Below are 12755 nucleotides of genomic sequence, written 5' to 3'. Positions count from 1 at the left end.
GAGAGTTTATAGACTAGTGACTGATCCTTACACCAGAGATTGTTGTATTCTTACTAGGGATCACAGTATTCAAAGTGTGGTCCAAGGACTCTAGGGAGTCACTGAAACCCTTTCTGGAGTCTTAGAGACCAAAACTGTTTTCATGGTTATATTGAGACCTCATTTGCTAGTTTCACTGCCATTCTCTCAAGAGTGGAGTTTTCCAGGGAGGACATGATAAGTGATGTTGCAACAATTGAATGCAAAAACAGGCATGAGAGGAGTCTGCATTGCTAATGAATAAAAAATAAATTCAGGACCATGTCTAGTAACTGATTCCTAAATGTTCCCAATTACCACTTTTGTAATATACATGCTCTTTGTAAGGTGGGGCCATTACGGATTGCCATTTTTCCTGACTATATTGTTGTGTTCATTAGAATTAACTATGCCCTTTTACCTCTCCCAGTCTTTTAATATGAGTAATCAAGGGTTGGCTGAAAAAAACCATCTATGCAAATAACGGCTATTCATGCCATTAGTTTGCATGCTTCGAATACGTATCTGCATAGATCTAATGTGTGCGTAGCGAAATGTGATGCTTAAGCCGTCATTTTCCCCAGCTTTAATGGATGACTTTTGCTTGAATTTGAGTATTCCACAGACAAGGCTGAAGACCAAAAAAAAAAAAAAGTTAACCCACTCTCGTCACCCCTCCCACACACAAATAAACCCTTACAAACATAAAAGCCTCATCTTCCTGTGATAATTTATATGTTCCAAAAATGTGTATAAATTCAGAATCGGGAGCTAAGTATGGTGGTCACTGACCATGCCCCTCTTCATCCTAACCTCCTCCTTTAGGAGGAGCCCCAGGCAGGCACAAAGTCATTTGAATATACTGTTGCGCCACTGTGGGTGGGAAAGTAAAGCGACTGACAGGTAAGGAGCTGTGTGAAGCTTTTGGTGGGAGGAGCCACGGATTAAAAAATTGCTTTCTCCAACAGCCAACTTCCTTAAATTCCTTGCAGCTGGTCAGGTAAGCTGGGACTGAGAGGGCCTCTGCTTTGCTTGGGGCAACTGAAGGCCCCGTAGAGCCTGGGCTGCTTCCATGGAGGGAAGTCCTTATGTCCTTAAGGTAAAGGGGGTAAAATGGGTTTTTGGGGATTTGACTTTATTTAGCTCAACTCACCAGGGTAGAAGATTGGATAGGGGGAGGGTTGCCAGATAATATATTAAAGGGAGAGCATATTTATACTAGAAAAAAATTGTTCATTGTTTATCTGAAATTCAGATTCGATTGGGCGTTCTCTATTTCCATTTGATAAATCTGGCAACCCTTAATGGGGTTCTAGGCAGAAGCCCTAGCTGGGGAAGAGAGGGTGAAAGGAAGCCGCTGGGGTCCTCTTTGTCCTGGGGGTGTATCACTATGGTAGGTGACTACGTGGGGTGTCTAAAAAAGGGAGGGACAGCAACCCTAACAGCCCAAGATTTGGCCATGGGCCGAGACAGACCTCCCTTCATGTTGTTTCGTAACAAAGCCTATGTTGCATGACTTCATATGTGTTTTGTTTCTTGGAGTAACAAATTGAACGTCATGATGTCTTCTTTCCTTTTTTCTGCATTTTAATGATATTTTACGTCGGCAGCCCTCGAACTACTTCAAAGACAGCTTCCATGAATAGTTAGCATGAGAAATGCCTTCTGACTTCTGGTAATTTGGTACCAGTGTGCTTTCATTGTCTTTGGGATTTGATTTGATTCTGGTTTAGCTGTTTTGTAAACAGAGGGGGGGTGCATTCTTGAGAAGCTTATTATTGAACAGATACTCCGTTAATGTTTTTCTAACCAGGGCGGGAGACCGAGGAGAGGGCAGGAAGCAGATTTGAGGTATGGGTGAGGCAGGCTTGGTTTCACTGCGAACAGCCACTGTGATTTTTAGCGTTATTTTCTCCTCAGAAAATTTCACAGAAAAATTTGAGCTCGTGATTATTCGAAAATAAACGCTTAACGTGAACGCACCTGAACGGGGGTCTTGAAGTGTAGCGGGTATGTTTTTCTTGTAAGAAGGCAGCGGATGCAATCCTATCCACAAGAAGGTCCCATGTATTCCACCTTTGTCTAAGTGGCTTCAGGGAATTTGACTTCCAGCTTGTTCAGAGACATGTGGGGTGGGGTGCCGATTAAATATAAGTCTGCTGTGGGTTCCTTTATTCGGCTCTGTGGGGTCCCACGTCCTGGGGGTTCTTGTGGCTACAGACCCCTGGAATTAGACCAGGGTTTGTGTCTGTGTGCCTCATGGGTTCCCGAGACTTCTGGTTCAGTTGCACTGAATTACCAGAATTTTTCAGCCATGGTGGTCACAGACAGCCCAGAGTATATATTCAGAGCAAAAAAAAAAAAAAAAAAGGGGGGGGGGATGGTATAAATTAGCCGTTTTCTGACCTGAATAGAAGAATAGCCAATCATTTGGGACAGACAACCAGGAACAGCCAAATTCATATGTTGGCTGCTGATCCCTTCTTGGAGGAAGAAGGAAGAGCTTAATGGAAGGAAATATAGCAAGAGCAGCGATTAGGCTTCTGAGGCCGACTTAGTGTTATTCCCTATAAAGTCATTCTCACAAAATTTATTCACTCATTCGGCAAACTTACGGAGTGGCCACTACTCATCATGCACAGAACATCCCTGGAGGTTCAAAGATGAAGAAGATATACTTCTACCTTTAGATAAGCTCAAAGTCTAATGGGGAGATAGGCATGCAAACAATTTATCGATGTACACAGTGATAAGTGCTATGATAAAACTGTGAGTACAAGGGGCAGTTGGAGGAACAAAAGAGGGGGGAGGCAAAGGTGAGTGGGGGTGGGAAATGAGTCCAGGCAAATTTTTACAGAGGAAGAGTCTTTTGAACTGAAAATCCATATTGGGTAGTGAGAGTCTGGGAACTTGGCTCCTGTCCTTCCTGAGTTGCTTGTTAATTAGGACAAGCCACCTCACTGCTTTGGCCTTTACTTTCTCAAGAAGATAAAGGCCCACGAGATGTTCTGAAAAATCTGGGTCAGCCCTAAATGTTACAGTCTGGTAAGCACGTTTATCTTAGTGGACTCTTTCAGAACAAGCAGTAATCATTGAGCCTACTCCCTTCATCTTTTGGAGGTCACGATTGGAAAGCTTTCTTGAGGCAGATAGTCAAGAGAATTCTTCTGCCCTCCTCCCAGCCTCTTACTTATTCAGACGTGGTGTCTGCTTAAGCACCAAAGTCATTGCCCTGTGTATGTGTAAATGGGCTCAAGAAAGCTGAGTTCAGTAGCATAAGGAAACGAGATACAGTGCTGACTGCAGTGGGGGGGTGGTGCTTGGGTGGCCGTCTCCATGGGGGTCTGTGTTCAGCCTCATTAATCTTGCCTTCGATATTTTCAGGAAATGACTTATTAAAGACTTTTTGTAGAAAAGATTTCTCATCCGCATCCCAAATTTAAATTAAAAGCTGGATGTAAGATTTAAGGATGCTCTTTATGCCTATTTATCAATGTTCATAGATGGTATAATATTGGAGGAGAAAATGATGCAAATTATATCCATTTTTAGAAAGAAGGAACCCAAAGAGGGAGAAAGTGAACAGTTAGCCACTATTAGTAAGCTGACATCTGGCTAATACTCAGTTTATGTTGATGTCCCCCCACTTTTTGCTCTTTTAGATGGTTCCTAGCCTTTAATAGGTCTTGATGGTCGTAGGGACCAGGCAACCCTGGACATGTGGTCTGTAATTCTCAAATAACCATTACTTCCTCTGAGAGGCCATGTCCATGCACGTAAGTATGTTTCAGTGGGGCACTGATCAATAGGGTTTTTCATTTAACACAGGATCATTAAAATGAAATACCATATTTTTTTTCATCGAACAAGTCATCTGCTTGTTGCCACTTTAACTCTTCATAGTCTAACAGAGGTGTGAGGTGTCTTTGAAAAGTAATCCAGTTATCATTGTATTTGAGGGGAGGTTTTTTCCGCCACAGTACCAAATGTATTTGAAGAAGCCCATCATTCTGCAAACAGCTGTTTCTGTTAAGATACTGTGACTGACAAAGGGTAATTTTCAGCTTCCTAGGGTCCTTTTCTTATTCTGATGGATGGTGGAGCTTTCTCTTCGAAACATAAAAAAGTACATTTCACAGGGTTTTTCTACCACCAAGTGCCTGGGAAATCTTGGATCTGACACACTCACTCTCATAACTCCCAAGACTTAGGTGGGATTTGAATCTCTACAATGCTACTTTTCTCTTCTCCGTCAAAGGCTTTGTACTCATTTGTCAAAAGCCTGAAGGTAGGAAAAAGGAAATAGATTGAATTGTGGAGGTTTTATAAATGCTCTGCAACTTTTTCCTTTGTCTGTCATCAGCTTTTTGAGGCAGATGCATTTCAGAAATTTCACTGGCCATTTTCTCCCCCTGCTGCTTTTTGGGTGCAATTTCAAAGTGAGTAGATGGGAAGGGGGGACTGGAAGATTCATGGGTGTAGTAGCACATCCTTCAGCAGAGAACCACTTTCCTATGGGATCACTTTGCTGTTTTCTTAACTCAGTAACATAGTGAACGACCAGATGAGAATGATTTGTTTTTAAGGCCAAAGGAAATGGAAAAGAAGTGAAATTCAGGCAAGCATCAATGAACTTACGTGCTAATCTCTGCAATGCTTCTTTAATTTTCCATGTATATTTGGGAAGGGAGAGAGAGAGTTCTTTGTCTTCACTAGCCTTAGCTGCTGTTTCTCAGGTAGTGCCAGCTCTACTGGTGGATGGCAACTGTCACAAGGACAAGACTTGTAGAGTCCTTTATGACATGGTCTGCTTCTTTGCACTGAGGCCATGGCAACTCTGAACATGTGGGTCTAGAAAGAGGGCTTGGGACACCATTGACTCAGCTTTGGAAACCTGAGGGGTGATTTTTTTCAGACCAAGATAGTGTCTGGGCTGTTACAGACCCAGTGTGATAGGATATCTTGTCATCCATTCAGAGTGCTTAGCTGGTCTAAAGAAAACACTGGAACGTTTCTAGTCCCTAGTCATTGGTTTTCCAAAGGCCAAGAACAATAGGTCATTATAGACTGTGCTGGGTCATCCCTCCCCTGCCTCCACCCCAACCCATCCCAACATGTTTACCAAAGCCTTAATCCCCTACGAGGACCAAAAGTAAATGTTAGCAAATGCCAAAAACAAAGTGTATCCCCTCCCCCCACTCTCAACTCCAATTAAAGTATTTTGGCCTATAATTAAGTTTGGGCCTCTTGAAGAATGAATACTATACAGCGGAGATTTGTTACCACCAAATGTTGTGCCTATAAATATGTCATTCTGAGTTCCAGAGTTGTTTTGAAAAAACTTAAGGGGCTTGGTTTTCTTTTGAAATGTTGTGTTCCACAGATAACGTTGATATTACATTATTTGGTCTCGTCATCTATTGTTTGGATAGAAAATGCAGATTTTTTGGTCTTTTATAAGCCTTCTTTAACGTAAACGGCAGTCTCTGGTAAGGTAGTATTGCTGTACATTTGCATTGTTATAGAATTAAATTATGGACTCTGCCATTCAAAACAGAATGCTTTATAAATCAAGTAAAATCTCATAACTAAGATGAATAAGTATTTTTAAGTCTTATGCTGCCTCATGTTCCATACTTTAGTTTTAGAGCCCAAGTTGATGTAATTATTAAAGTGTGATTCTTTTTTCTTTTTCTGTTTCTGTGTACTGTTTTTGCTCCGTCCAAATGTCATTAGTTTTCCAAGACGAGGCTTAAGAAAAGTTATTATATGTAAGGGACAGTAATCTCAAAGCACAAAGGCAGGCAGTAATTCTCTATCTGTAGATTGCCAGGAAAGGTACCAAATACACGGTGTTCTCTCTCTGCCTGGCTTCCTCCCCCCTCTCTCTGATTGCATTCAGTGTAAACGATGTTAAAACTCTAAATTGTAACAATGGTAAGATCCTAATGTATTCCTTTTCTTTTTATTGTTTAAACGGATCTATTGTTTGGAACTCCCAAATATAAGAGACGGCCCTCCTTATAAAGCTGTCTCGGGGCGCCTGGGTGGCGCAGTCGGTTAAGCGTCCGACTTCAGCCAGGTCACGATCTCGCGGTCCGTGAGTTCGAGCCCCGCGTCAGGCTCTGGGCTGATGGCTCGGAGCCTGGAGCCTGTTTCTGATTCTGTGTCTCCCTCTCTCTCTGCCCCTCCCCCGTTCATGCTCTGTCTCTCTCTGTCCCAAAAATAAATAAAAAACGTTGAAAAAAAATTTAAAAAAAAAAAAAAGCTGTCTCAGGAAGGGGTTACAAACTGTGTTCTGTGCAGACGTCTATGGTTGTGTTTGCCACTCATCTGGAAAAGCTGTCAAGGTGGGTTTGCAATTCCAAGGCGATCCTGCTCAGCCTGGGAATTGGAGCGGTGGTCCTAAATGGGACTATGCGGGAAGAGGAAACCTAGTCTATGGAGAAGGAAGGTCGGGAGTAAGTTCTTTAGATCTGGTTAGGGGGCGGGATCTCCAAATGCAGCTGTGGTTAGTGATGAGGAAGGACTGAAACTCAGAAGAGTGAGCAGAGATAGGTATGGAGATTTACAATCTGAGCCAGTGTGGTGATAGATGAAACTTGACAAGAACTTCATTTCTCCAGAGAAAGAGATTAGAGAGGAGAGCAGAGGATTTAGGACTGAACCTTGGGGAAATCTTAATGTTAGGGTGTGGGAGGAGGAAAAGAGACCCTGAAGTGTAAACTAGCATATGCTTGGCTGTGGAAGCCACCAAGCATCCCTGCTTCCCGTGGGGCTGTTAACTCAGAGCCAGAGGATCTCGGTTATACTGGGTGGAGGGTGGAGAATCTGGAGGCTGAAATCCTTGTGACTTTGCTTTGGTGCAGATTGTGGTAGGTGTAAAATGAAGCTGTATGTTTTTCTCGTAGGAGGCACACAAATGGGGGGGGAACCCACTATTATTGTGGTTTTAAGCACACGTAAGGATTCCTAAGCTACTTTTATGAAATCAGAAAACTCTTGGTACCAACAAATTCTTCCTTTTCCAGGATACGCAGAGGAATGTGAAGGTACATTGAAATTAAGATATTATTTGATTTTATAAATCATTTAATTTGGTCGTAAATAAATTGATCATCAGAAGAAACGAAAGGACAAAGCTGACAGAAAACAATAGTGGCTCCTGTAATTTCTCAAGCTATGTGTTAAGTTATACTCAGCTTCTTGCCAGAAGGAAAATGATAGAGCCCCTTTGTGGCTGTGATCTGGTATTTAAAAGGGCTGTTGCAGTGCATCTGGCTTTGCGTTAAATGTGGCTCTATAAAGTTGAATCTCACGCCTCGATTCACGGTGAAATTCTAGGAATGCTTTAGTGGCGAGATAACTAAATACGGAGAAGTGATTGTGGACACCATTTAGTCATGTTAAGTAAGGAAAATTCATAGCACGTGCTAAAAACACTCCGTGAACTAGGACGCCTGGGTGGCTCAGTTGGTTGAGCGTCCGACTTAGGTTCAGGTCATCTTCTCACGGTTCGTGAGTTCCAGCCCCCGCATGAGGCTCTGTGCTGACAGCTTGGAACCTGGAGCCTGGTTCAGATTCTGAGTCTCCCTCGCTCTCTGCCCCTCCCCCCGCTTGCACTGTCTCTCTCCCTCTCCCATCCTCCCTCCCTCTCTCTCTCTCTCTCTCTGTCTCTCAAAAATGAATAAACAGTAAAAAAAAAAAAAAAAAAAAAAAGCACGCAGTGAACTAACCCATTTCTCCTGTGGATTCAGGCAGCCTAGCAGGTTGCACTCTCGGGTCCAAAAAAATAAATAAATTTTAAAAAGCTGCCTTTTTTTTCTCCACCCCTCTCTCCAATAAGCTCATGCACTGTAAAAAAAAAAAAAAAAATTAGCATCTGTGGGAAAAAGAATTGCTGACATTTGTGCTTGTCTTAAAAGGATTATAGTGGACCTGGTAATGCAATTGAGAGGATCACTAGCATCTTTGTATAGTGCTCACGAGTTAAACAAATACAACAACAGATCACTTTTGATGATGTGATAAATCCCTGTCCAGTGACGTCCTTTGCTGTCACATAGTAGACACCATAATTAGCAGCCAGGTCAGCATTTCAGCAACACCAAAGGCATATTTGATTGCCCAGGACTGACATCTTATCCTGTCTGGAAGTGCTTAAACACATCAACAAAACTTTGAAAGAGCTGAGACTCCAAAATACACTTTGGTCTCATTTACCCAAGTGATCCAGGACCATTGCTTCTGGAACCTGAAGAACAACATGAGTGCCAGATGTAGAGATTTCTTCTTTGATGAACACAACGTCGGGGGATTTCAGGATGGTTCTCACATGGTATGGATTCAGGAAAAAGAACTTTAGAGCCCAAATTGTCCAGAATAGTGGATCGAAAATGTGTAAGGTATATTTATGTGTATATGGTTATCTAACATTCTCCCTCCATTTTCTTGATTGCTTGTAGATGTAGATCCAAATCCGGAATCTTAATTAATTTCACAGGCATGATTTTACATCTCACATCAGGAAATTTTTATTTAAAATGTTATTAAATTTTGTCCTGTTGTGATGGTATCACAGTATTCCTAATATTTCATGTTTTCCACACAATTTGATGCATATCAAAGTAGGGCAGAGCAAAGTGCCTACGAGAACGAGTTCTGGCATCAGCCTCCCTGGGTTTTAGTTCCGGTTTTGTCACGTTTTTAATTGTGTGCATTTCTCTTGGTTTCCTCATCTCAAAGGTGAAGGTTACAAGGGTATCCATCTTAGAGGGTTGGTTTAAAGCCTAAATGAGCCAATGGATGGAAAACCCTCCTTACCGGACGCCTCCACTCACAGCTTGGAGCTGCATAAACTTGGTAGTTTGTTGCCAGTTTTGTGTAAATATCAGCGCAGTCTCATCCAACTCTTCATTTGTAGGGTCGGTGTGCTAGAGAGAACTGCAAGTATCTCCACCCTCCTCCACACCTAAAAACGCAGCTGGAAATTAATGGACGGAACAATCTGATTCAACAGAAGACTGCCGCAGCCATGTTCGCCCAGCAAATGCAGTTTATGCTCCAGAATGCTCAGATGGCATCACTTGTAAGTCACGGCTGTGTCTTGGGCAAAAACTGTATCTATGCGTTTTTGTTTTTGTTTTTGTTTTTGTTTTTGTTTTTGTTTTAAGAATATCGCTCTACATCGGAATAACCTTGCCGGGCCTTCGGGAACTTAGTTCCAGAAGGATTTAGGATGCCTGTTAATGTATTCATTGACACTACAAAGCTGTTGCGCACGTGAAGGGAGCCTTTGGGTGTGTTGGGTTTAAAACCTGGGTTGCATTTACCATGATTTCACCTTATAGAAGAATATGAATATTAATATTTTAAGATGAGGAGGTTTGATGATTATTACAAGTAAACCGTTGAATTCTAGGATGTTAATTGAAATGTCCTTGCTCTTTGATGATGGTTTTTGTTCCTTTTTAATAGGCTTTCTACTTTGAAATAATTACAGATTTAAGGAAAAGTTGCAAAGACAGTACAGAGAGTTCCCATATTACCCCTCACCCAGTGTCCCCCACTGTTAATTTCTTATGTTTTCATGATATATGAAATGAGGAAAGTGACATTTTCCACATTACCGTGAACTAAACTCCCGAATTTTTTCAGACTTCATTAGTCTTTCCATGAGTGTGTCACCTTTCTGTTCCAGTGCCGAATCCAGGGTACCACCGTGTATTTTATTTGACTGCAGTCTCCCCTCTCTCGCCTGGTCTGTGACCATTTCTCAGTCTTTCCCTGTTTCCCGTGACCTTGACATTCTTGACGAATCCTGGCCAGGTATTTGATGGTGGTTTAACATAACCCAGCCACGGAGTTTCCCTTTGCAGAAATTACAAAGATTATGTTGTCATTCTAGACTAGCGTCTGGTATTTTTGTGGATCATTGAGTTGAAATGGATCCTTTAAAAAAAGTGCTTTTGTCCCTTTTACGGTTTAGTCTGAGACCTTCCAGGAGGAATTGGAAACTGTCCCTTTTACTGAGCCCTTTCAGGTCTCAAGTTTAGTTCGGTGGTGTCCCATTCCCTTAAACCATTACCTAGATGCTAATTCGAAAGTGTTACGTTGTCATTGTTACCCATTTCATCAGTGACTATGTAATAAACTCACTGAAAGCTGAAAGGCATACATAATATTTAGATGCAACAAAAAAATGTGGGGGTAGGTCAACCTGCACTCAGCAAAGCCTATTTCATTATAGCACTGACTGTCAGAATTCAAGGAAATCAATATGGAGAGGGCACCCCTTAACTGGTACATCTTTCTAGATAGTGCACAAAACAGGTGGTAGAGGTATTGATGAGTTGCTACAATTTTGCACCATGATCCTCTTTTTCCAGAAAGTCCAGACAAATTTAAGCAAAATGAGTAGATTTCATCTCCTGTACTATTAGTTTGCCAAAAACATTTGCCTTGGAACTCAGTGGTGATAAATTATATTCATAAATTAGTTCCCAGAAGGTCATTAGTGAGCTCTTTAGAGCTCTTCTTTGACCTTTGGTAATACTTCATATTGTTGAACTCCTTCTCCAAACTCTTTCATTAGCTTTCACGCACTGATTTCCATTTTTTGCTATTTCTAAAGGGGTAGGGAAGGGGCAGTGCTCTAGATACTGAGAATAGCATGAACAGAGCCGCAGAGAAATGACATGCGTGGTGAGTCCAGAAAATGTGAGTAGAAGGACAATACGGCAAGGGAGCTTTTCATCCACCATTATTACTACTCTTGGCCTCTCATAGCATGTCCCAGTCTCAGACTGAGCAAAGAATAGGGGCCAGATTGTATCACACACCTGAGCCCAATATTTCCTACAGTGCCGGCGCATGTGTTTTGTTTTGTTTTTTTCATAGGTCAAGGGACAGCAATGGAGCATCAGTCAAATGCCCTGTTTCAGGGAATCAGAGAGCAGAGCCTGGGATAAAGTAGGGGTAAAGGCAGAAGGCAGACTATTCATCTTCTATTCAACCTCCAGGAGAATCTTTCCATTCCCCTCTCAACCATTCATGCATTATTGATCATGCTGCCTCACCCTGGAGAATAGGGAGTGGCTTTTTTTAGAGTCCAATAAGAGATCCATTGAGTTTTCCAGCCTCTTGTGCTTTCTAATTTGATTCTCCATGCTTTCTGTAATAGAATACATTTCCCTTTTTTCTTCAATGAGGGTAATTTCAGATTTCAGGCTGCAGAATATGACTGATAGGACTCACAGGAGTACAATTTATTTTATAGCATATCGTAAGATACAAGACATTCCTTAGAAGACCCCAGGGAACAATTGGAAATTGCTTTCTACCTTGTAGATTATTTAACAATAGCTGTTGTGATGTGATAAACTGATAAAAGATTAATTTCTGCAGTTATTATGTATACAAAAAACTCACCCCAAGATGATTGATATGATTCTATTTTGTGGTCTAGAAAGCTTTGTAGGCGTGTTGTAATTGCGCTAGTGTGAGCAATTTTAAGTGACATTTACCAGTCTGGTTTGAAAGAAATGTTCTTTCTCGTGGATCTTGATAGTACTATAGAAATAACATACGATTTTACTTAATTTTTCTTGTACCTATGCTCCCCAAACATCTCTCTATGCTTTTGAACCCCACCACCCTGGTAATCTGGTTCTTCTTCCCTAAAATAGTCAAGCTTTTGTTTAAATTTCCAATGTTGATATTTTTTTCCAGTCCTGATATGGTTGCATATTAAGACCCGTTTGGTATCACTGGCTTGAACTTCAGGTCTTTCCACGAAGCATACTTCGATCCGTTTCTAGGATACCAAAAGAGCACATCTGCTTTTGGAAAATTGAGTATGGTTTGCTTATTATAAGCCCCCAGATAAAGGGAATGCCAACCTAAATGGGATGGTAGCTAGAGGACAGATTCTGTTCACTGTGACTGAACAATGAATAAAAGCCACACCTAGTCAATTTGGGTGGAATGCTTGCTGTAGCAGGCAGGTTTGCTCACTGTATTTAACAGGTCTGAATTGACATTTGCTAGTATAAAATTCTACCTCTGAAAGCTTTTATTGGATTTATTAAGGAAGTTTAGCAAGTGAGACAAAGGGCGTGACTCCCCAGTGTTTTTCAATGCAGTTAAGAGAGAGAGTTGCTGATGTTCACAGCAAAAAAAAAAAAAAAAGAAGAAGAAGAAAAAGAAAAATCATGTTTAAGAACTCCCCCCTGGCATAATTAAGAGGCAAACACGAGCCCCGTAGAAGAATTTTAGGGAAAAGCAGGCACGCTGGATTGGGATTGCTCTCAAGCAAAGCTAATGTCTTAAAATTTCAATTTCACAATTAGGAATTTTCGTTATGGAGGGGGGGAAGGACTCTCACTGCTGGATGTAATGTGTGCATGTGTTCAGTGGATATGATGTTGTAAGTCTATTAAAAATATTTCTGATGTGGACATTTTGCATAATCTAGGCCTGTCTGTATCTAGTAAACTCCTTTAGTTTCTCTCTTTGAATGTGGTGATTCACATGGAGGCAGTTCTTTACACGCAGGTGAACTTCACCCAGTCAAGTGTATTCACCTGATGATTTATATACAGGTTATTGGTTCAGCTATTGGGGTGTGCCAAGTCCTCTGGTCCGCTGTATGTTTTTCATGGCTCACATTCCTGTGGCCAAGTTACGGTGTTCCAAACCACAGAGCCTATAAACATGGGTTCCCCTCCAGACTTTTC

The 12755-nt window shown here is 41.6% G+C and overlaps 1 protein-coding gene across 11 annotated transcripts in view; it reads left to right on the top strand.

The window, feature by feature from the left end:
- Positions 1-12755, top strand: part of MBNL3 (muscleblind like splicing regulator 3) — a 113274-nt gene that overhangs the window by 72048 nt on the left and 28471 nt on the right. For 9 of the 11 annotated variants that reach the window (XM_058713045.1, XM_058713051.1, XM_058713049.1 and 6 more), the window contains one exon: positions 8942-9106. In XM_058713045.1, the coding sequence (XP_058569028.1) occupies positions 8942-9106 (165 nt within the window). Of the gene's footprint in view, positions 1-1023; positions 1118-8159; positions 8357-8941; positions 9107-12755 lie in introns of those variants that run through there. The other 2 variants (XM_058713053.1, XM_058713052.1) reach the window with 2 other exon arrangements.

This window comes from Neofelis nebulosa, chromosome X, assembly GCF_028018385.1.
Source record: "Neofelis nebulosa isolate mNeoNeb1 chromosome X, mNeoNeb1.pri, whole genome shotgun sequence".
Lineage (NCBI taxonomy): Eukaryota > Metazoa > Chordata > Mammalia > Carnivora > Felidae > Neofelis > Neofelis nebulosa.
Note: the sequence above shows the minus strand (reverse complement) of the source record. Positions and strands in the feature narration are given on the sequence as shown.